This window comes from Rhinolophus sinicus, linkage group LG01, assembly GCF_036562045.2.
Source record: "Rhinolophus sinicus isolate RSC01 linkage group LG01, ASM3656204v1, whole genome shotgun sequence".
Classification (NCBI taxonomy): domain Eukaryota; kingdom Metazoa; phylum Chordata; class Mammalia; order Chiroptera; family Rhinolophidae; genus Rhinolophus; species Rhinolophus sinicus.
In genome coordinates, this window is record NC_133751.1 from 197192270 (window position 1) to 197216648 (window position 24379).

Sequence of the window (24379 nt, forward strand, 5' to 3'; positions counted from 1 at the left end):
TTCTTTTTTTTAACTGGAGGAACCATTCCTGCTGTTTTCTTTTCACTTAGCAACAAGATGATTTTTTGTGACCTCTGTGCCCCTGAGAAGGCTAAAAACCATCACCACCTCTGAAGAGCAGGAGCCATCTAGACAGGATGGAGTCAATGCAGGGTTTATGTAACATTCACTGTTTCTTAACTTGAATAATAAAATAAAAAAAATAAAAAAAGTAAAACTATCCACAGCCTAGAAGTTTTGAAACACAAGGTTAAATTAACCCCAAAGAAGTAGTTTGAGGCAGTAAAGAAGTAGCCTGTTCTTAAACTTCCACGTGCCAAGGCTTCCTTATTCCTACAGGTTTGTTTGTTAATTGATTCACTCAGATTAACATCTGAGAGACCACTGAACACCCGCTTTCCTTCTGGGAGTCTGGGATCTTGGCACATGCTAGAGAGAGGGTGCCTGCATGACCAACCCCCAGTAAAATCCCTGGGTACTGAGTTTCCCATGAGCTCCCTGGGAGACAAAATTTCACTCACGTGGTGAGCACTCAATGCTGGAGGAGGGAAACACCTCCTGTGGGACGCCATTGGGCGAGGACTCTTGTAAGCTGGTGCTTGGTTTCCTTAGGACTTCACCCCATACCTTTCCCTTCGCCAATTTAGTTTTGTATCCTTTCATTGTCGTGAGGACTATATGGTGGCAGTTCTCCTTGTGAATCAATGAACCTAGGGGTGGTCACGGAGCCCCCTATCAGGGCAAGGCAAAGATTTTATAAGGGAAAGCTAACAACTGACATGACTTGTAAGTGAACGAATACGGAAATGATGAGAAGCCATGACTCAAAGACAGTTAGAAGAACTTAGGTCTAAGTGACTCCCCAAATGGTATTGTCCTATTCAGACAGGAAAAAAATGTATTTTATTTGCACACACATGCACATACACACATGCAGACACAAACAAACACACACAGTAAGCAGAGACATCTTTAGCTTTTGATGAGACTGAAGTAATTATATGGAAAAATAAAACGCAATGAAAACAATAGTAGCCAAAACACCAGTGCTTTCTCTCCTCTGGGCACTGTTCTACGGTATGTGCGTTACATATATTAATTCATGTATTTCTCACAAAACCCTATGCGCTACATACTATTATTAGCTCCATTTTGCAGATGAGAAAACTATGATACAGAGAATATAAGGAACCTGTCCAATGTCACATGGCTGGGATTCAAACTCGGGCATTTTGGATCTAGAATCTGTTTTTAACTATGCTATAAAAAGAAAACGATTGTAACAACAGAGAAATAAAGACATTCCCTCCCAGGCTGCCTGCCTTCTCACTTCTTCACTTTATTTTATAACACAATTAAAGAGTCTACTTTTAGGCACTGCATGACAAAAAAAACTACAGAAGTTAACACCCTGGTTTTCCATATAAACTACCAACTTCCAGTTATGCCAGGTTTCCTCCTAAACATAACACAAATCAAGTTTGTTTATTTAAGATTGTTTCCACATGAACAGTTTGTAAATAAACAACTTTTCCCTCAAACCATCTTACTATGTTTAGAAATGTCTAAGGGGGAAGAAATGTATTAAGGTAAATAGCTGGTGTAATGACAACAAAAAAGATCATGCCACCAAAATGGCTTTAAAAGTTGGTTTTCTGTAATCTTTGTTTACCAGCCTATGTACAACACCCTAAGATATTTTAAAACACATGAGATCTGTCTTTGTTTGACTTAGGCCAGACAAAACTGAGTTTCTTGTAGAAATCAATCTTGGCCCAGGAGCCACAGTTTGAACACACTTATCTTCAAAATCTACTTTTTTCAGAAATGAAGAGAGCAGGCCTATAGCCTTAACTTACTTATAAGGCTTTATAATAAAATTTTTACCTTTTAAAAATTCTATCCTTCAGCCAACTGACTTCTAAATTTTTGGTGCATTCCACAGGAAAGAAGTTCAAAAAGCAATTTCAGTTCCATTCTGAAAGTGGCATCTCATTTTCTGTTTCCCCGTCAGGAAAATGATGGCTACAGTTCAAATTCTTCAGCTTACTATTGAGGCTATTTTGTTTTTACAGTTTCCTGACTAGAAAGATAGTCATACTCAAGATTTTTTTTAACTTTACAAATTTATCCTTCTTATACGTTGCATGCTCAAATACTCTAGTTCTAAAGTGCGTGCAACTTAAAACTAAAGTTAAAAATACTAATTTAGGTTTAGCAGGAGAAGGAAGCCTAAACAAAAGAGCTCGGGGCATTTATTGCTGCAACAAAATCAAAATGAATGCACATAAGAGTATCCCCATCCCATTAACCCTTCATGACACAGTAATTCCTGAAGGTTTCTGATTAGCCCCCTATGCTCACTGCCCAAACCGTGACCAGTGACTCGTTACAATGGAATTAAGCTCAATAGTCCACACTGGTTTAATACATTTTGGGGGGATTATCTGTATTTAGCTCTGTCATGTATAGTTTGGGTTTATTATGACGTAGAGGGATACATGTGAATGACTCCAATATATCCCAGAAGTTGACAAAAAACAGGACAAGGTATAAACAGCTGTGTCTCCTAAAGGTTCTCTGCAGGCAAGTGCAGCGTTCAATCACTTGCCTTTCTGGTAGAGCAGTGGTTCTCCAAGTGTGATACCAGGACCAGCAGCAGCATGGCTAGGAACTTGGCAGAAATGCAAACTCTTAGGCCCGACCCCAGACTTACTGAATCAGAGTCTCTGGGGTACAGCCCAGCCTTCTGTGTGTTAACAAGACCTCTATCAGCTTCTGATGCTCGCTCAAGTTTGACAACCAGTCTCTTGAGTTAAACAGGGACATTGAGCCCAGACCAGGGTTTCTCAGCCTCGGCACTACTGACATTTGGGGCTGGACAATTCTTTGTAGGAGGGACTGTCCTGTGCATTATAAAATGCTGAGCAGCGTCCCTGGCCTCTACCCACCAGGAGCCAGTAGTACTCTCCTCCAATCATGACAACCGATATGTCTCCAGATATTGGCAAATGTCCCCTCGGGGGCTAAGTCACGCCTGACTGAGAATCACTGGCCTAGAGTTTAGAAAAATGGACACTGAATTCAAGACTGACCCTCACATTTTTCACTTTTCCTCTCAAAATGCTCTCAGCTAGTTCTCACTGCTGATAGCTTTTATAAGTGAATTAACTTCAGCTGGACCCTACTTTAAAAGTTAAAAGTTATTTTTCTGAGCATGAAAGCAAAAGTTGTAAAGAAAAGGTACAAACCAACTTTTTTTTTAACCCTGAAAACCAGTAGAAAGACAGGAAGGAAAATTGAATCATAGCAAAAGATAGAATCCCAGCATTTCACACTTGCTGCCAGAGTAGTCAATCATTGTTTGATACTATCTGAACTCAGTTTCTCCAAATGTGTAGGAAAAAATGGATGCATGGCAGAAATAACTAGAGCCTCAGAGTCACACCTGGGTTCAAGTCTGAGTCCTATTATTTACTAGCTATGTGACCTTGGGCAGTTACTTCTGTTTTCTAAACTGTCAAACACCCATTGCAATAGACTACACCATATGTTCCATAACACTCCAAGTGGGGCCTGGGATGGTACCTGCAATTGAATGCATTGTTAGTTCTGTAGTAAAATAGTCACATTGCATGGGGTAAGTAAAGATTACAAATATCCTTACCTATTCTGACCAAGTTTTAGCACCAGTGAGTTTTCAGGCCCAACTTACAAAACAACAACAACAACAACAACAAAAACTACTTTTAACTTTTATAATATATTGAATTTTGAAACTGCCGGTAAGGGAAGGTAACTGTACCTAGCTTGTGGGGAGATGTGACGACTGGATGCCATCAATAACATACATACGGTCTAATTCTGTACTGACACAGAGAAGGGGCTTTTAAAAGGTTAGCTAGCTATTGCTACTTCTAAAGTATAAATTCTGATCGTGTCATTGGCTTGCTTTGAACTCTGATGGTTCCTCATTGCCTGCAAAATAAAGTCCAAATTCCTAAGAGTGGCCCACAAGGAAGGCCTTTCCAAAAACTGGATACTGGGCCTTCCAGCTCTCATTACTCTCTCTTGCCGTGGCCAACCACACACCTTTTGCTTCCGTCACCTAGAAATAACGATGGCTCATTTTTCCCTCCTGTTCTTTCCCTCTGCCTGGAACGTGGAGGCACACCCTCCTTCCCTCGCACAGACCACTCCTCTACCCAATGACATCTCCTCTAGGAGGCTTTCCTTGAACCTGGCCCTCACTCAAGCACTCTGGAAGCTGAGAGCACAGGGCCATCTCTTCACCACACTGTCCAGCCCTTTGGAAACAGCAATTTTGGAGTCACCTGTCTTTCAACCCCACAGGTCTGGCAAGGGTGCAAACACTCAGTAAGTGTCTATTAAATGCTTGTTTGATAAATAGGGAGGTCAGTGTTCTGTTTCCACAACATGCTGGTTCCATCAGATCAGGGGCCATAAAAATGAGTGAAATCAGAAGTTATGTAAGGGCAGGTACTGTGGCTTTTGATCTCTGTGGTATCCCCAGAGCCTGGTACTCAATAAGTACAATATTTGTAAATACATGAATGAGTGAATGAATGAGTGAATGAATGAGTGAATGAATGAATGCTTGAAGAGTATGGCACGTATTTATGACAATGTAAAAACAAACCACCACGACCAACAACAAAAAAACAACCCCATAGCCATGTCCTTTCATTAAATCTCATAAAGTGTGGCACCAGCTTAAAGTTGTCCTACCTTCAGGGAAGTTCCTTGGGCCTGAAACACAAATTAGAAACCCAAGGTGCTGACCCTCACCTGGTCCAGTCATCTGCCAGGAACCTGCTGTGCCCGAGTGGAAAAATGAGCTGATCTAAGGCTTCCCCAGAATATTTCAGTCCCAGAGCAGCTAAGTAATCACTTCCCATGAAACATTTATCAGCACTGCTGCTGGCCAGTAATCTCAAATATTCAGCAATTTACCCAACATGCATGAGTCATGAATAAAATATTTTACTGAATAAAGACAGCTAACTTTATAAAGTGTTGTCTGCATCTAGGGTCCTATCTGCAAGTATTATTCTGTCCTTTGCCTTTTGCTTTTACATCCTCCTTTTCTCCCTATGGTTCCGTACCCCTCTCTCCCACTTACTTCCCGCTTACACACACCCACACCCAGGTCCTACCAATTCCTCCCTACCTTGTTTGAGGTCAGCAACTTATAAACTGGCAGGGAGAGGCCACTGCCTGCTCACAATAAACACACTCAAAAGCAAAACACAAAGGTCAAATAGGCACAGGACTTCAGGTTTTCCCTTCCCATTCAGGACAGGCTCTCAAAGTTAATTTCCAAAGATAATTACGAAAAGGCTGGACTCTATGCCTTCAGCTTTAAGAGAACAGCAGTACAGTCCATCTTCCAGAAAGCCTTCCAACTTTTGGAATATCACCATTTAAGACCACTCACTGTACGGAGGAAACAGGTTCACTCAGTAAACACCAGTCATGTTCTCCTAATTCCCACAGTGAAGTACTAACCCTTTAAACATTTAGGGTTTTAAAAACTCTCAAGTTTTAAACAAACATCTCTCCAATCAATCCCACAGCCCTGGAAAGACAAGATTGCTGGAGTGGGGAGTCCTGGGTTGCACTTCTGGCTTCATCAGTATCTCCGGGACTCTCCACGGGCCTGTGTCTTCTTGGGTAAAATGAGGAAATCCAATCAGATCAGTGTTTCCCAAAGTACAGTGGGCATTCAATGCAAGATGACTTAGTACAGGAAAGAGACGGCTTCAGACGCACAGAGATGAGCATGTTTTAGCTATTAGTTTGATTCTTTATGGCAAGTGATACTTTTCCATTAGTGGTGGAAATATAAAATTTCCTCCAAAATAAAAGCATCTAAGTCTTTTTTAAAAATGAGTCGCATTTAGGTAAAAACAAAAACAAACAAACAAAAAACTAGTAAGAGTTCAGGTGGTTCTAGCTGTAGAAAAAAAGAAATGATCTAGGGACCCTGGTGTTGCGCAAGAGAGAGGTGTAAAGCCCAGACGGAAGCAGAAGGAAGAGCATGAAAGCCCTGGAGGTCTGTTGTTGGAAGGGAACCAAGGCACCAGGACCTGCGGTAGCCAGACGCCCGTCCTCCTGGCTCCCAGAGCAGGAGGCTACGAACTGAGTAGGGAGGGCCAAGAAAGCCCCAGAGGTCGGGATGCTTTCAACTCTAGGCGAAGTCCTACAAAGGAGAGGGAGGGCTGGGGATCCCGGGCTGCTGGAATGGGCGGGGTCCGGACTAGAGGGACGCAGTGGGGGTCCCAGACTGGAAGGGCGCGGTGGGGACGCGAAAATCCGGCTGGAGAGGCGCATTAGGACGAGGGTCTCCGGCTGGAAGGACGCAGTGGGATGAGGGGACCGGGCTCCCCCAGATGGAGGGGCGCTGAGGTCATGGTTCCCGGACTGGAGGGGCGTGGCAGGGACCAGGGTCCCGGACGAAAGGGGAGCAGCGGGGATCGAGACTGGGGGATTCACGAGTGGAAAGCGAGCGGTCCCAGCACACAGAGAGGCTCGGCGGGGGCGACCGGCCGCACGTCCGGACGCCCCCACGCGGAGAGGGACGGGGCCGCGGACCTACCGCCCCCACAACCCGTCGCAGTCCGGAGGTCCGCCCGCCCCCATCGCGCCTCGGCCGGGCGCTCGACCCGCTGGCCCGACCTGTCCTCGCTGGCCGTGATGACGCCGTCCTCCTTGGGGATGAGCAGTGCGGCCGTGACGGCGTCCTGGTGCCCCTCGATCTTGCTCAGGAGCACGGGACGGCTGCTCTGCGGCCTGGAGTGGATCTCGGCCGCCATGTTCGCGCGGCGGCAGCGGTGGCGGCCTCTGGGGCGAGCGGCCCATCAGCTGACGGCGGGGCGGGCGGGGACGCGCGGGTTTCGCTTCGGCACCGGGGGCCGCGTGGGTGCCGAACCGCCGTAAGCTCCCGAGTGCTGCCGCCGCCCGTATTACCTGGGGAAGCCGCGCAGCTCAATTTACGCAGCCGGCAGAGAGCCACAGAGGGCGCCTGCGGAGAAGTGGGGAAAGTTATACAAAGGTTGCAAAGTAAAGTCCTTCACCCAAGAATGGCTTGTACGGTTGGCAGGGAAGAGGCATGTCCCCCAAACCAGGCGTTCAGAAAATAGTAATACTTCATTGTATCAATTTTAAGAAGCCATTATTTGGAAGACATCTTCATTTCAGAGATGTTAGTGTGAAAAAATACATATATACCAGGCACTATCCCAAATTCTTTACATGGATTATCTCCTTTAACACTGATAACCTTAAAACATGGAGAGATAAGAGCGCTTGCATTCTCATTTTAGATGTAAGAAAACTAAACCACGGAGAAGTTAAATCACTTGCTTAAGGTCACATAGCTATGTAAAAGAGAAAAGCAGCTTTTGGACTCCAGCTGGTCTGGTACTATCAGCCAGGCTTCTATGTTGCTACTACATAGGAGCTGGCTGGGTGCTTGCAGCTCATTCCTGTGGAACATAAACATCAGACAAGGTGACTTCATAAGCATATCTAAACACAGCCAGAACATGAACATTGTGCAAATCACAAAAATGACCAAACACCCCCATATTCTGGCTAATATGAATGACTCCTGTTTCTTTACAATTACAGCGTTAGCCTTAGTCATCTGTCTGTGAAGTCTGGCTCCAGAGCTCTCTTCTGGGTTGCATGAGCCTTTGTCAGGCCTGCATTTCAGTTGACTTCATCGGTCTAATCCTGTTACATCTCCATCCCTTACAGCTATTGATCCTTAATGAATACCTTGAATGCCAACCTCTGTCTCAGCTTCTCCTTCTGGAGAATGCAACCTAAAACAGGCAGCCACGGAAGACTTCATGGAGGTGACATTTGAACAAAGATGGAGAGGAGGGAGTGAGCCATGTAGACATATGGGAGAAGTGCTGCCCTGGAAACGGGAACAGCAAGTGCTAAGGCCCTGAGATGAGAGCATGCCTGAGGTTTTCTAGGATTGGCAAGGCAGCTAGTGTGGCTGAAGCAGACTGTGGAGTGCAGAGAGCGATGAGGACAGAAGGGTCATCAGACACACTGTGTCGAGCCCTGAGGCCATGGTAAGGACTTTGATTTTTACTTTAAGTGAGATGGAAAGCCATTGGAGGGTTTGAGCAGAAGACTGGCTTAATCTGCCTTCAGTTTCAAAAGGAAGGATGTCAGTCAGGAGGCTACTGAAATTCTTGAACTAAAGAGTCACATGCTCGGGTCTGTGTTTCAGGGAGATGAATGTAGGTGAACTGTATCCGGTTAAGGGAGGAAGGGATAAGACCTGCTGGGAGGCTGATTACAATAACCTGGAAGAGAGAAGGATAACCATCAGGCAGCTGCTGTAGAAATACATTGAAAAAGGACTTGGCACCTGGATAAAAGAAGGTGTTTCTAGAAATAGGAACAAATGAAAACATAGAAGCCCCATCTGAGTGATTGCAGGGGACACTGCTGCCGTTAACAAGTAGAGAGACCACAGAAAGAGGTGCTCCTTTGAGGGTCTAGATCAGGGGTGTCCAAACTGCGGCTGGCGGGTCAACTGCGGCCCATGATCCATTGTTAATTGGCCCGCAGCAAATTCCAAAAATATATTTAGTTTACTTAAATAAACCAGGTGAGGCAATTCGCACTTCACCTCGAGTGAGTGGCCCGTCTGTTTGTGTATTTTACCGCATGTGGCCCTTGGTGAAAAACGTTGAAAAAAGTTTGGACACCCCTGGTCTAGATGTTCAGCAGGCAACTCAAAATTGGGAATTCAGACAAGTCTTCCTTTGTAAATTAAACTTAGATTAAAGAAATTACATTAGCAGTTGGTAAGAAAGCAATAAAGAGTGGGAGATAAAGAAAAAAAAACGATTTATAATCCCACTGTTCCCATTTTGATGTATTTTTTCCCAGTTTTTTTTTTTTTTTGATACTTTATAAAAAGTTTATACTGTTAAATTGTTTTTAAATAAAATTTTTTATTTTGGGTAAATCAATATCTCTTATTCCAGGGCTCCTGAAAAGAAGGCTTTTGGAGACATATCAGGTAAATACTATTTGCTCTTAAATAGTGGCTGGATTGATGGTCTGGAACTAAGACTGAATATATGTCAAGAAGTATTTTCTTTTCTGGAGAGCTAGTGTTTTCTTTAAACTGAATGTGAAACAAGTTTTTTTATTTTTGATTTAATAAGAAAGAAAGGAAGAAGAGAGCAACTGACGGGGTGAAGCAACTTCTTTCATATATTTCTGGATCCAAACGGCCCTCACACTCTGCTCAAGCAAGAGTAATCCCTAGGTTTGGCAAGAACCAACGTTCGCGCACGCGCAGCAAACTCAACTACAGCCGCCCCTCCCTCCGCTTGCTGGCCCCGCCCCAGCCTCGCTCACCTCACCAGGTCGGGGGGAGGAGGGGGGGGAGGGAGCGAAGGGTAGCGGGGCGGAATGTGTTACCGGAACACGGGTCCGACTTTCTTCCTTCCGCCCTCCATTGCTTTCTCCCTTGCAATGGCAACCGGATTAGTGAGGCTACTGCTGCGGGGGCCTCGCTGCCTCCTGGTACCAGCCTCCCCCACTCTCGCCCCGCCGGTTCGGGGAACGAAGAAGGAAGCCCGAGCCGCCTTCCGCTTTCAGAAGGAGTTAGAGCGGCGGCGCCTGCTCCGGTGCCCGCCGCCGCCCGTTCGCCGGTAAGAGCCGCCTAGGGAATGGGTCTGGGTGGCGGTGACGGACCCGGGGCCACCTCCCGCGTGGTTTCGGCCGGGCGGCGCGAAGGGTAGCTCATCACTAACGCGCCTGGTTTGAGGTTGAGGTTGGGGGTTTGCGATAGAGACACCCAGGTGGCGGGTGGACTGAGCCAAAGGAAGCAGATTTGTGAGGCGGGGTATTCGGAGCTCCCTTTTGGAACCTGTCAGCGGAGAGTTGTGAGACGTGAGGCCGGGGGAGGTAACCCGTTCGTGGGCGTGGACGCTGTCGCGTCTGCTCTGTCATGCCTGAGAGTTCGCTGGGTGTGGATGAGAGGGGAGAAAGGACTCCGCGGCGTTGTGGTTTAGAGGAAGGGAAAAAATTACGTGTGTTACAGCCACAAATCCACTGTCCGGAGTAAAAGGGAAACGGGTTAGCTTTAGGCTTTTACCCTGATTAACTTTGTTCCAGGAGAAGAGACGGCGCCTGGCAGAAGGAGACTGAGATCTTTATAGCTCCAAGCGCGAGTCGACTATACATGAGGTTTTGCGTTGTTAACAGACGCTTCCAAACCTGGGGTTTTTATGAGTTTATTTGAGCCAAACGGACAGTTGCCAGGAAGCAGAATCTCAACAGATTGAGAAAATGCGCTGGCGAATGGCAGTTTTGCGACTTGTTTTATATTTTAGAATAAAAGAAGGAGACTTAAGAAAGGTTACTGAAATCCGTTGGTTGTAGATTAAGGAGGCAGGAGAGGGCAAAGTGGGGAAATCGCTAGGTTTGGGCAAAAAGTAAAATGGAGAGACTTTTACGTTGGTGGGTACCGGATAGTTGACATTTACAGCACTTAGAGATGGTGTGCGGGCAGCAAGTTAGTAATCAGGGGTTCTGTCGTCTCCTGTTCTTGCGTGGGGTCTGGAAAAGGAGATCACTCTGACATTTCAAAGGTATGTTATCTTAGATGCAAAAAGACCATAGACAGGCTCACTTATGGTAAAGGCTTATGATGTGACTACCCTCCATGACTTGCTTTTAATTAGGAATTTTTATGTTTAGACCATCCTCTGTGGTTAGTTTCGGTCTCTGACTTTGGAAGGCCCACCATGCAGGCCTCCACTGAGCTTCTCAAGTTGAGTATGTGGCCTCTTTTTCATCTGCAGCATTTTTTTTTCCTCTTTAATAATGTGTCTTTGACATTTTGCCGTGGCAGTACCAATAGATGCACTCACTCTTTTATGGCTCCTAATTTATGTGTATTAGAGTTCCATATTATTGTTGTTACAGTGTAACAGTGAATAGCTTTGAAGTTATTACTCCTTTGGAGACTTAATATGAAATTTTGATAGCTACTTTAATATTGCCCTCTAACAAAATTAATCCAATTTATACACCTACCAGTAGGAATATTTGTGTTCATAGTCCTATAGTCTGTCAACACAGAATATTAAGTTCTTTTCCTAATGTGTAAAAAAGTATTTCTTAATTCACATTTCTTTGATTTTTATGAGGATCGTTATTTTAGGCTTTTATAGTTGGAAGAAACTTTATGGATTATATAGATTATATACATCTTATGATTTATGACCGAAGTCTTTGCACTTTTCTGCCCTTTTTTACTTAAAAGAGTTTTATTTTGGGTTTCTTTAAAGAAAAAGACCTTTTTGGGCCGGCGCAGTGGCTCAGGCATTTAGAGCTCCATGCTCCTAACTCCGAAGGCTGCTGGTTCGATTCCCACATGGGCCAGTGGGCTCTCAACCACAAGGTTGCCAGTTAAATTCCTCGACTCCCACAAGGGATGGTGGGCTCCGCCCCCTGCAACTAAGATTGAACATGGCACCTTGAGCTGAGCGCTTCCTCTCAACCACAAAGTTGCTAGTTGGACTCCCGCAAGGGATGGTGGGCTATGCACCCCCTGCAACTAGTGACGGCAACTGGACCTGGAGCTGAGCTGCGCCCTCCACAACTAAGATTGAAAAGGACAACTTGACTTGGAAAAAAGTCCTGGAAGTACACACTGTTCCCCAATCAAGTCCTGTTCCCCTCCCCCAATAAAATCTAAAAAAAAACCCAACCTTTTAGTCCATTCTTGGGAATGATTATGAACTTTTAACTTATTCGTAATATTGATACTAGATTATTTAATTGCCAATTTAAATGTTTTCAAAACTTGAATCAGTCAAATACAAGATAAATACAGTGTATTTATTGTTTATGGCTTGAACCTGCTAAATTACAATTTGTATTTCACAGCGAGGTATTATGTGTAGTTCCATGGTTAGAGCAGAAATAATGAAGCGAAGTTAGGAGATGGCTTAGTCTCTGTTGAACCACTTTAATGTGGCAATTGGCTCAAGGGGAAAATCGATCCAACAGTGACTCTAGCAAAGAACTGCCCAAGTAATCATCTGGCTTGAATTTTAACTTTTAGAAAATCAAAGCCTGGCATTAGGAAGAAAGTCTTTTTTTATTTCCTTTATATAATTAATAAAATTGCATCATAATGAAGATGTTTTCCATCATAGTACCATCTTGTTCTTTTTACCATCTCTTACTGTCTTCCATTTTACATTTTCAGTTCAGATAAGCCCAACTGGGATTACCATGCTGAAATACAAGCATTTGGACATCGGTTACAGGAAACCTTTTCCTTAGATCTTCTCAAAACTGCATTTGTTAATAGCTGCTATATTAAAAGTGAAGAGGCCAAACGCCAAAAACTTGGAATAGAGAAAGAAGCTGTTCTTCTGAATCTTAAAGATAATCAAGAACTATCTGAACAAGGGACATCTTTTTCACAAACATGTCTCACACGATTTTTTGAGGACGCGTACCCAGACTTGCCCTCCGAAGGCATTCAAAGTCTTGTTGGCTTTCTCACTGGTGAGGAAGTTGTGTGTCATGTGGCTAGAAACTTGGCTGTGGAGCAATTAACGCTGAGTGCAGAATTTCCAGTACCCCCAACTGTATTGCGGCAGACTTTCTTTGCAGTAATTGGAGCCCTGCTACAGAGCAGCGGACCTGAGAGGACTGCACTTTTCATCAGGGTAGGTAATTCCTAATTGCACATATTGGAATATGCTTGAAGTGGATAGAAGGAAAAATTTCTTTTTGTAATTGATTTCCATGCTATATGACCTTGGGAGGTTGTATGTGAAACTTTCTTGCTACCAAAACTGAGAAAGACCTCACACTTTTTTATGGTATTGTCTTAATTATTCCAGTTTCCCCCTATTGAGGAAATCATCAGAGGTGAATATTAAATACTGGGTTCTGAGTTTGTAAGGACTGCAGTGTCGTTAGCTTTACATCCTTAGGTACAAGGATCGTGCCTACATACTAGTATACGCCCACTAGATGTTTCGTGAATGAGTGAGACCAAAGGACACCTTTGGAGGACCTAGTGTGGTTAGGGACCTTCATGCTTAAGTACCAGCTGCTGTTCTGCTGTTACAAGTGATAATATCTTGGGTTTCTGATAGCTTAGCTAATTAAAATACTCTGTAATTGGTATGACTTGACTCCCACTGTCTATTTAGAATTTATTAATGGGGAGAATTTTTATCATCTGCATTGGATGAAAACATGACTTTTTGGTTACTCTTACATAAGGAAAAAGTCCACACACTCACTTTAAATTTAAAAAAAAAAAGTCTTGATTCAGACATTTGAATGTCAGGTCCTCAACCAGAGTCCTTTACTGTTGGAATCTATTCATTTAGTTTTGATAATGAGTTTGATACTTTTTATAGAGAAGGATACCTGTGTTAACCAAGACTCAGGCTTTGTTCCCAGGTAAAACCTATCTTCCTCCTTCCCCAGCTGGTGGGCTCCCTGTCTGCCTTTGGGAAGTAGGTACGTTAACTGACTCCTCTGGAGGGGGACCTCAAGGAAAGAAGGAGAAAGGAGAGCAGAAGATTTTTACTTGACTTGATGACTAAGCTGGTGTAGCGCTTTCTGAGCCTGGCTGATGTTTGAAGCAGACCCTAGTGGGCATTGTGTCCCCTGCTGGAAACTTCCAACCATGTTCCTTTACTTAGGTGTTGCCTACTCCTTCCCTTCTCAGCTGCTGGTTTCCTGGAAGGATTTCTTTAAAATGGCATCCCTTCTGTGAGTTCCGCATCAGGTCTCAAGGATTTTTATACCTTTGACGTCAGTTGCAGACTTGTAACCCACTGCTACAGGCAGCTTCTGCCAGCCTGTTGCCTTTACGCCAGGAATGTGTTAGCTGCCAGTTGGCTGCGCGTCCCTCACCCCAGACACAGGCCACTGGACCCTTTGAAGGCCTCTAGGCTTCAGGCGAAAAGGAAGCCTCCTGTTTGCCCTTCCCACAATTAAATAGCTTTTTCTAAAGAAATTCTCACAGGTATTCCCTTGATTTCTATTCTCTTTATCACTGTAGCTTTTGTGGAGTCTTAGAACTCTTTAAAAAAATTTTGGTCACCTTTTGAAGTTTTTACAAGGTAGTCATGAGACCATTTGGAAATACTTGTTTACCATGTTTTAGTGCCTTTGTTGACAGTTCCAATCGTAGAGCCTATTAGAGCTAGGTAAGTCAGAGATCTACTCCTAAGTCAAGAGGAGTAGATACCTTTTTTGTCTCCCGTACTAGAGCTGACAGGTTTGAATTGTCTTCTTTTGTTCATTTGTCCACCTTATATGTATTGTCTACTGCATGCGTGCCGCACACTGGTGCCAGAGCTAAAAGGTGCGACTTGTGCCTTCAGAGTCCTATTCACAGCTCACTGGGCAAGTAGAGTGGAATGTGAGTGCTGTCATGGAGGTATTTATTATAGAGGTGCAGGGACTCAGAGGAGGTGACTAGCAGGGTTAAGGAAAGTTTTACACAAGTGACGCTTGTCCCTAAGGAGCCTTGAGGATGAGCTTGTGCTTGGGGACGTCACTTTGTATGACCAGATCCTATGGTATCTGGGAAAGTGATGGGAGATGTGTCTGGACCTTTGAGCCAGAGGGAGAAGCACATTTAAACCTGTGCTCCTCAGAATGTGGTTTGGCATGACCTCCGCTGAGAACTTGTTAGGAATGCAGATTCTCAGGCACCGCCTGCCTCGGACTGCCGCATCAGCATCTGTGGGAGGAGGGCCTGGGAATCTGCTTTAACCAGCTCTCCAGGTGCTACTTCTGCCCCCTCTAAACGTGAGCAGCACTGTTCTTAGCCATGCTGAGGGTCTTGGCAAGGCTGATGTAGAGACAGCTAGAGGGGTTGTAAGTGGGCAGTCTACATAATCGAACGTGCGTTTTATTCTAGAAACATTTCTTCATAATGCCTCCCTGTTCTGGGGAGATGAGATTGAATACTCAACAGCTCACACCCTACTGAAAGCTCTAATAATAAACTAATAAGACCAGGAGCCACGAGGAAAGAATGGGAGGCATAAGTAATCACCCCAGAAAAATGAAGATTTCTCTCTATATTCCTACTGATATGTCAGGCATTAGAACTGTTTTCCTTACCCTACAGTTGGTTATGCTACATGTCAAGTAACAGTGCAGTGATTCATACACATGTGAATAACCATATATGTCTCTGTACATTAAAAGATACAAAATCTCCAGCTGAAAATGGACTTATAAATATTTTTATTAATGAAGATGAAATAGAGGTCTGGTGCTTGGGGAAGTGTTCAAATGAAATTGACTATTTTTTGAACCAAGGGATCTTTTTTAATTTCTCCCCTCCTGCCCCATTTACCCATCATCTTACTCATCTTACATACTGTGTTTGTTAATGTGAGTTTTGTTGTGAAAATCACTGTTTGTTTCCATATTTTCTACACAACAGATAACTTTTTATTGCCAAAAAGATTATCTTCTGCTCTGAATGTTCATAATTTGTTCCTCAGTTTTCTTAGTCTTATAAGTTGGAAGTATAAACTCAAAACATTTTTAAAAGGCACTTAATGTGAAATTATTTAAATGATTTTTTAAAGTCATGAACATAAAAGACAAGGAAGTACTTAATGCCTTTTTACAAGAGTTTCTGCCAGGAGTTACTACTGCTTATTCATTAATTCAACTCTTTTAAAAAATATTTTTCTTCCTGGTAAGAATGCATGACACATACATTTCTAAAGTATGAGACAGGATTTCACCTACAACTATGATTTTTGTGGTAAAATTTATGTGAAAAGCTATATGGGAATGAAAAAGAATAGTACATATTTTTTATTTCCCATTAAGCTTTTAATTTCTGTTAAAAGTATACTTAGAATTATGGTCATTTTCTTTATATTAATTTGAATTTACAAATTGTATTTTTATATGTAGGATTTCTTCATTCCCCAAATGACTGGGAAAGAACTTTTTGAGATTTGGAAGGTAGTAAATCCCATGGGACTGCTGGTAGAAGAATTGAAGAGAAGGAACATCTCAGCGCCTGAGTCCAGGCTCACGAGACAGTCTGGAAGCACCACAGCTTTGCCTGTGTATTTTGTTGGCTTATACTGGTGAGTAAAATTTTAATCTTAACTTCGTAATATTGGTTGGAAGCCTTAAAAACTGACTTTTCACAAGTCCTTAAGATAACCTCTAATTGCGTTAAAAGATTTGTGAAGATCTCATTCCCAGGATTACCTAGTTACTGCTTCCTTTCCTGCCAGTCATTCTTAGGGGAGGGTCAGTAATCTGTGGTTGGTTAATAGTAGCTATTCACCGTAGAATTTCATGGAGTATACGTTAATCCAAATATTTCTGTGGAAAAATAAACATTTTCATTCATAAATTTTACAGATTTAACCCTAATCCACACTTGGAACAGTTACAGCTGAGCCTAGAACTGGAAAAAGAAGGGTTTAGTTCATCAAAATTTACACATCAATTCATGTTCAGAACTCTTTAGTTTTCTTAGTTATAGTTGATATGTCCCAAATTAATTTCAGGTGGATTGAAGTGTTAAATGTAAACAGTGACTGCCTAAGATAACTAAGCATTTAGGTAAATATTTGTCTACTCTTTATATGATAGGACCTAGATATAAAAGCAATGAAAGAGCACAAAGGAGAAAATGGATAGTGTTGTAATGTTTCTTCCTTAGTTTTAATTAAAGTGTAAAGCAAAACGAGGAGATACTCTTTTGCTTATCAGATTAGCAAGCCTTAAACACATCCTTTATCTGCAGCTCATTTATTATTCCTGGTAGAAAGAAAAAATGGTACAGTATTTCTGTTACTTCTGGTGGATACGATTTACAAGGCAAAACTGATTTGTGGACTGTGTTTTATGATGCACCATGTAATCTCAGACTACTGTCGGGTTTTTTCCTAGTGATAAAAAGTTAATTGCAGAAGGTCCTGGAGAGACAGTACTGGTTGCAGAGGAAGAAGCTGCTCGAGTGGCACTTAGGAAACTGTATGGATTCACTGAGAATAGGCGGCCCTGGGACTACTCCAAGCCCAAGAAGAATTTAAGGGCACAAAAGACCATTGCTGCCCGCTAGCCAGCCGAAGATGCGGGAACTTGAAATTTGTAAGGAAAACAGTGAGACAGATGTCAAAGATATTCAAAGCTGGACATTTTTCAAATTGTAAAGAAGTATATCTTATTGTCTCATACTGCGTTCCTAAAATTAACAAGTATTCATCAGGTCATGTTTTGTTTTGTTTTGTTTTTTAATCATTTTTGTTTTGTCAGAAGTCTTTCTTTGATGTCCTCCCAATAAATTTTTCCTAGAGTCCTTGATTTTATTAGTTTATTCCCTTCTAGCTTTGAGGTATTGTAATTGGAATATACGTTTTATGTGAACTTTGTTATAATACCAATAAAAAAGTACACTTTCTCTAATTGTTTCATTGTAGTTTAATTTGATAAACCCAGGTGTTAGTGAACTTTGTCTATCTATAATACAATTTTAGCTAAAAGTAATGTTATCCCTCTTAACTTTTAGAAATGTAAGGTGCAAATCATAACAATTAGGTATTTACATGAGCTCTAGATTCTGTCTAGGTTTAAAATTCTTATTTCATAGTTACTATTTCTATAAAACGGCAGAACAAGTGCATTTTATGCTTTTAAAACAAAACAGGAAAGTCAAAAGCTTAAAATGTAGATGGTGATACTAATGGAAAAATAAAGTGTGTATTTATCAATGTAGTATCCCACAGCCATGAGAACAGCTGTGATGTACGAAGCACTTTTCTAAGTCACTGTTACACACTTAATTCAGTAGAGAGCAAATCTTAAGAATGTGTCCTGGTTCTTGAATCCTTTGTGTTCAATTCAGTAATCCTCCAACTGCAAATTGCCTTTGATTTACTTATTTTTAACTTTTTGGCAACAGTAATAATTTTTAGTTTCAGTCTGCCAGTAGTTGCTCCCAGGAGTTAACAGGAAAAGTCGGAATTGGGAGTTGAGAATAGAAAAAGTAATATGTTTAAACTGACAGCACTTTTGCCATGAAATCTTTTTATAAAGGAAGATGAAGGACCGTTGAAACCCCTTTCCTGAGACTCGTTAGGAAAGTGGAACTTACGTCATGTGTGAGAGGTTTTCAGTCATCACAGCTAATGCAGAGACAGTTTCTGGAGTGGAAGGTTTGAGAATTAACTAGGCTGAATTGGTAGGTTAAATGTAAATTCACCTTTCTTTTGAGAGTTAACTCCAACACCTAATAATTGAACCCAGGGACAGAGGACCCAACCCAGTGGCAAAATTCCACATTTATGTGTCATCCACTACAAGGAAACATGATTTTTATAAGTATCTCAGGTTTGTAAAGAATTCAGTTGCAAACTCAGTAATCCTTCCTTGCCCCCATAAGTAGTGCTGATGATGTGACCCCCAACTTCTCCTGTTCAGGGCAGTTTGCAGGACCTCAACTTACAAGGTTGGAGGGACCTATCCTCACCCTGAGGTTTTCAAGCTTCTAAACTTTGACTGCTTTTAGATTTACAAACGGAAACAAATCTAGCTCTAACTCATAAAAACTACTTTGCAAGTAAAGAGATCCAAATCCCTTACGAAGAATGTGATGTCGACACATTTTCAAAGTAAAGTCTTCTATGAACCTAAATTAAGTTGTACTTGTTTAAAGCACCCATGAAAATATGGGCTGGAATACAGAAAACCAATTATTAACATAGTTTTGCAGTTCCGCATGAAATAGCTTGAAACTTGGAACCAAGCTGAACAACTAATTTACTCTGTGGGAATAAATCCTGCGTAAGTGTGATGTGTGGGCATGAGGAACATGGGTGACGAGAATGTGGTCAAAAGGGGTTGTAACCAAGAGCATTCAGTGATCAGTTGGAGGACTGGATTTCCGACTAAAGTTAATCCATGTTGTTTACATGTTGTAACATGAAGACAGTTGTTACAACTATAGGAAGTTAGTGAGATATAAAAGCGCCAGTACTTGAACTTGACACTAGAGAAAGTCACTTACTTTGAAATTCTGACATCCTTTCTTACCTTTTTCCACTCTGCAGTTCCCTAAGCCCAAAATACAATGGCACCAAAAAGAGTTCTTAGCCAAAAATGTGAGATTGATGTCTGCAGACTCAATTACATAAGACTTGCTCTTTTCAGTACATACAGAGGGTGCCAAAATCGTGTACACATTTTAAGAAAGGAAAAAACTATTAAAATTATGCTGGTGGAAACCACCTTGAGCACCATTTGTAATTGCAGAAGTCAAATGTGACTTGTATTCATCTATTGTTATTGGTATATATTATTACAATTTTAATACAGTTTTCCTTTCTTAAAATGTGTGTACATTTTTTTGGCACCCTCTGTATTATGTGTTTATTATATGCATATGTAAAACGGAATATTCTCAAAGTGTTTTTATGTGGTCATGAGAAAGTGATCACTAAAAACTCAAAACTCCCAAGAAAATGGAACAGAGGCTGCTGTGTTCACCATGTTACAGATTTTGGCCACAAGATTGTGCTCTAATCCCACTTCAGAATTAAGTATGTAAAGTGTCTTATGGAGGTTGCTGCTGCCTTGTCTCCCTATACAGGAAAGGATATGTGTGTATAGGGCATATGGTTACAGTGAAATATGACTTTTAGGCCCTTACAGCTCTAATATTCTATGAATATGTCTGCAGAACTAGCTCACCATCTCTTTCCTCTAAATCAGGGGTGTCCAAATTGTGGCCCGGGGGCCAACTGCGGCCCGCAATCCATTGTTAATTGGCCCGCAGCAAATTCCAAAAATACGTTTAATTTACTTAAATAAACCAGGTGAGGCAGTATGTACTTCACCTCGAGTGAGTGGCCCACCTGTTTGTATATTTTACCACATATGGCCCTTGGTAAAAAACGTTGAAAAAAGTTTGGACACCCCTGCTCTAAATGTAAAGCTGAGAATTTCAGGTATGAAAGACTCAACTCTGATGTCAAGGTCTGGATGTTTGAGTTCTTTTATAGTTACTGGAAAAAGGGAAGATAGCAGGGTTTCTATAGATAAAACTTTTTAAAGACTATTTTTTTTTTTGCCACTTATTTATATATTTTTTTCTTTTTTATTTTTATGATGGAAGAAAATGTACTTCAGAGGCAAGGGAATCTTAGTGCCTTTTTGACAGTGTAAAACCAGATGCAGACATTCTTCAGGAGGCAGTTTACAACTTCGCTAGCTGAGAGATGTCCACTGAGAATGCCCAGCGGGCATCATGCCCGTGTCTACATCCTTAAGTCCACTTTGTTTTTCCCCTCTGACCCGTGTCGTCTCTCCAAACCTCAGTGTGTAAAGCCCTCTGCCATTGTTCCCTAGCTGTGGCTCACAACATTGGTTGGCTGTCAGAGCATTTGAAAGGCCATGGTTCTCTCTAGAATACCAAGAGTGATTGCTAGATTGAATCCCATCTGCAAACCAAGAATTTTTCCAGGAGAAAATTCACGTAGTCAAAAATCATACCACAACACATGCTCCTAAAAAACAGCGTGTTGTTTCGGCGTTGGTGCTATCTGAGCTTTCCACTAACGTTGTATGCTCTTCTTCGTGGACCCGGCTGCCTGTTAACTCTAACAATAGAAGATTAAGAGTTTTAAGAAGAATTTCTAAGAGAAAGTCAATTGAGAAAAGCATTACCCGATTCCCTTGTCAATTGAGAAAGACTTCCATTGTTTGATTATTTGCAGAATACCTTTTCACCACATCTGCTAGACTTTAAAATTGCAAAGTGAATGAGTTTGTTTTAATGACTTTTGCAGAAGAGATGAGCAATGAGGCCATTGACAGCTAGAGAAGGCTATTTCTAGTCAGAGGAGGAAGGATTTGTCTGACTTTCTGACGGACACTTCCTCTACATGAAAGTTCTGGATATCATCGTCTCTACACAAGACAACGTGTCAGTAAGGGCCAGAAGGTAATTACCAGTAAACGATACAGTTGACAAATACAGGCAACAATCCTCAGATTAACCAACCTGACAGTGATGTTCATGGTTGCTGACAACCTGCCACTAGGACTCCCTTCTTGCTGCTGGGGTTGCTTTCTTCTCTAGGCAGGAAAAGCACAAGGCCCATCACCCTTCTTACCTTTGCGAGCTGGGATTGTAAACTTCAGACGAAGGAGGTAAAGCACTAAGAAATTCAAAAATTCAATTCCATTTTGGTATCTTAATAATTTGCAGATAATAACAATGTACCTGGTGCCATGTAGAACAATGCTTTCTCATGTAGCAAATTTCTCCTTTAAATCACAACATACGCTTCCCTTTTTCTTCCAGATTTGGAAGAGGGCCCAAGGGGCAGTTTGGGAATCCCCCAAAGAAATGGGCCTTTAGAACCAGTGGTGTCTTCCACTTTTTGTCTACCCGAAGTTGACTCTTGGTAACAGTGTGTGTGAGCATTCACAGGAGGCTGAGGACACAGCAGTCGTCCACCAGTTTACGCAGCGCTCACATCTCCCCTGGCAGTCACTCCTGGTCAGTCCTAGGAAGTATATTTGCTATTCTGCTGGCTCAGAGCAAATCCCTGCCCTTCCTACTTCAGTTTCTTAGACACCTTAATGTGGAGCTCAAGTGTCACTCAGTTTTTTTCATTTTCAGAAAAAGTTACTGGTATGATAGCCACTCCCTTTGTTTTTTCTAAAGTTCTCTTCTGATTGGCATTTTTTTTCCAGGTCACCTGTTGTCATCTCCTTTTTAGGACAATGACTCAAAGGCCATCGAGCTTTCAATTTATTTTTTCCCATGTATCTTAGGCAGAATTGAAAGTTCTCATTGTCCAAAGAGTGACTTTACTAGCTGTTGGCCTGAGTTTTTTCAAAGGTCTACCATTTTGGTACTTTAGAGAAATTGCAGCCCGTCTCTAGTCTAAACTCAATGTGACATCTAATCTATATTATAAATTGTTTGCTCAAATATCTACCTAGGAAATAAAGATTCTTGTCGCGTCCCGAGCGACAAGAGTTGTGGGGAGCAAGGAGGGCAGTAGACGAGAACAGTGTGCAAGCAGGGCCAAAGGACTCCAGCCTCAAGGACTGAGCCCCAATCGGCCAACGCATGGCTTTTATTAGTAGGTGTGGAAGTAAAAGAAGTAAAGCTTGTCAATCTCAAGATGTGTGAATCCTATACATTACAATAGGAAACTGATTCAAGCCAATCACCCTTGCCTGCAGGTAGCTGAATGGTAAGTCCCAGGATAAGTACTTCCCCAAGGGACAAAACCTTTATGCATATGAATAGATGGACAGCACATCATTGAGTCACTTCCCCTGCAGGTTTGTGGGAAGGAATGCAGCCACAGAGGCAGAGGCTCTCCTTAGCTGGGGGAAGATGGGGGCTTGTGCCCACCTCTATTGACCCCGCGAGTTCCCCAGATGGTCCCCACATGGCTATGTCTGGCTTGGGTTGTCCCCCCATGGGGAATCTTACTCGTCATTGGCTGACCAGCCATCTTTTGGGGGGCAAACAGGGAGACATAAGGTGCAAGCACAAAGGTGAAGCAAAGTCCCCGAAAGGATCCGTCTCACAGACTCTCCTTGCTTTAGGGGCAGGTACGAGGAGACAGACGGGTAGGCTGCTGCGTGGCAACAGATTCTGACACCCATTTCCAGGATGTGGGTTCTCCCCACCCACACCACCAATTCTCGGACACCAGCTGGGTGTCCTACAATTCAACTCAATTCTGACACTGTCTACCTGGAGATAGCATCAGATTCCACAGGTTAAGGGCTCAGGCGCAAAAGACCGCCTTTCACTTCGGGTACCAGTCACAAGCAAATTATCCTTGTGCTTCTGACCGACTAGCTGTAAATCAAGAGATTCCCAGGACCCCCTCTTTGAGTTTGATTAATTTGCTAGAGCAGCTCACAGACACAGAGAAACAATTCACTTACTAGACTATGGTTTATTATAAAAGGATGTAATTCAGAAACAGCCAGATGGAAGAGATGCACAGGGCAAGGTCTGAGGAAGGAGCACGGAGCTCCCATGCTCTGTCTAGAGCCCCACTCTCCCAGCACCTCCATATGTTTACCAACCCAGAAGCCCTTCCAACCCAGTCCTTTGGGTTTTTATGGAGAACAATACAAAGGCACAATCATAAACTCATTGGCCATTGTCTATTGATTTCAAACTGCAATACCTCTCCCATCCCCTGAGGTCCGGGGTGGGACTGAAGGTCCAACTCTCCAATCACATGGTTGGTTCTTCAGCCCCCATCCTTCGGAGCTTTCCAATAGTCACCTCATTAACATAACAAAAGACACCTTTATAAGCTCTCATCACTTAGGACTTTCCAAGGGTTAGGAGCTCTGTCCCAGAAATGGGGAAGACCAAATATGTATTTCTTACTATAAATCACATCACAGCAAACGTGATCTTTTACCACAGGTCCATAATTTTTTGTGGCAATCTCTGTATCTTAAATTTATTCCAGTTGCCCTCAAGCAGTTTTCATAAATTTTATTTTTTTGAAGAAAAAGCCTACACACTCATGGACTTAAATGTATCAAAAGATAAAAGTTGAATTATATAAAAATAATACTTTGAGAGGAACATTTCCCTCCAGCCCAGAGATGATAAACAGGTTCTGAGTCAGCCAGGGACGGAATCTGGGTGTCAACTGGTGAAGAAGAGCTAAGGATAAGTAAGCTGGGAGGATCAAGTGAAAAATAGAGAAGATACTCGTATATTGTCTGGGAACCTTAATGATTTTTCTATGACATGTTTCCAAGTTCTTTGTATCAAAAATGTGAAAGGTTACTATCTAATACATTGCAGAGGCATTCAGAAATGGGACCAGATACTTCAAAGTGTAATGTGCCCAGTAAACTGTGGCCAATTTATATTATTGGGGAGTCGCCTCTGTATCACATAACAAGGCCCCTCTATAAGGCAGTATTATAAAGGCAAACTATCCTGGTCCTTTCTGGAATGAGCAGTTCTGGAGTGAGGAGCCCAGGGAGCTAGTCTTGACGTGGCAGCCACTTTCTTGTCTTCTCCCTTGGACGAATGCCCCCTAGGTCCTACTTCCACATCTTGTAAACACACAACCCTTAGATACCTTGATGTGCTAGGGTTCTCTCTCCCTTCCGAGAATAAATTACGTAGAGAAAGCACTTACTCATTTCTGTACCCCCTAGTACTTGGTACAGTGTAGGTATTTAAATGAATGAGTGAGTGGAGTATATAATTCTCAGATTACTGCTACCTCTGTTCCTGTTTTAAACTATTAAAAAGAACGTAACTGAATGGGAT

The 24379-nt window shown here is 42.4% G+C and overlaps 2 protein-coding genes and 1 long non-coding RNA gene across 3 annotated transcripts in view; 2 read left to right on the plus strand and 1 right to left on the minus strand.

The window, feature by feature from the left end:
• WDFY1 (WD repeat and FYVE domain containing 1) overlaps window positions 1-6938 on the minus strand; it is a 41681-nt gene extending 34743 nt beyond the window's left edge. The window contains exon 1 of the mRNA XM_019753682.2: window positions 6700-6938. Coding sequence (XP_019609241.2) covers window positions 6700-6836 — 137 coding nt within the window. The 5' untranslated portion in view covers window positions 6837-6938. The remainder of the gene's footprint in view (window positions 1-6699) is intronic.
• Window positions 6939-7974: 1036 nt separating this feature from the next.
• Window positions 7975-9357, plus strand: LOC141567334 (uncharacterized). The gene is made up of 3 exons (XR_012489953.1): window positions 7975-8111; window positions 9039-9073; window positions 9222-9357. It is a non-coding gene; the product is annotated as an uncharacterized LOC141567334 (long non-coding RNA).
• Window positions 9358-9494: 137 nt separating this feature from the next.
• Window positions 9495-17500, plus strand: MRPL44 (mitochondrial ribosomal protein L44). The gene is made up of 4 exons (XM_019753693.2): window positions 9495-9713; window positions 12284-12752; window positions 15994-16172; window positions 16990-17500. The coding sequence occupies exons 1-4, from the start codon at window positions 9535-9537 to the stop codon at window positions 17159-17161; spliced, it is 999 nt and encodes a 332-aa protein (XP_019609252.2). The 5' UTR covers window positions 9495-9534; the 3' UTR covers window positions 17162-17500.
• Window positions 17501-24379: the final 6879 nt, after the last annotated feature.

Excerpts from the sequence above, each read along its gene's own strand:
- MRPL44 (XM_019753693.2), top strand. The coding sequence starts at position 9,535 with ATGGCAACCGGATTAGTGAGGCTACTGCTGCGGGGGCCTCGCTGCCTC. Across the intron at positions 9,714-12,283 it reads CCGCCGCCGCCCGTTCGCCG|TTCAGATAAGCCCAACTGGG; the intron begins GTAAGAGCCGCC and ends TTACATTTTCAG. Across the intron at positions 12,753-15,993 it reads GGACTGCACTTTTCATCAGG|GATTTCTTCATTCCCCAAAT; the intron begins GTAGGTAATTCC and ends TTTTATATGTAG.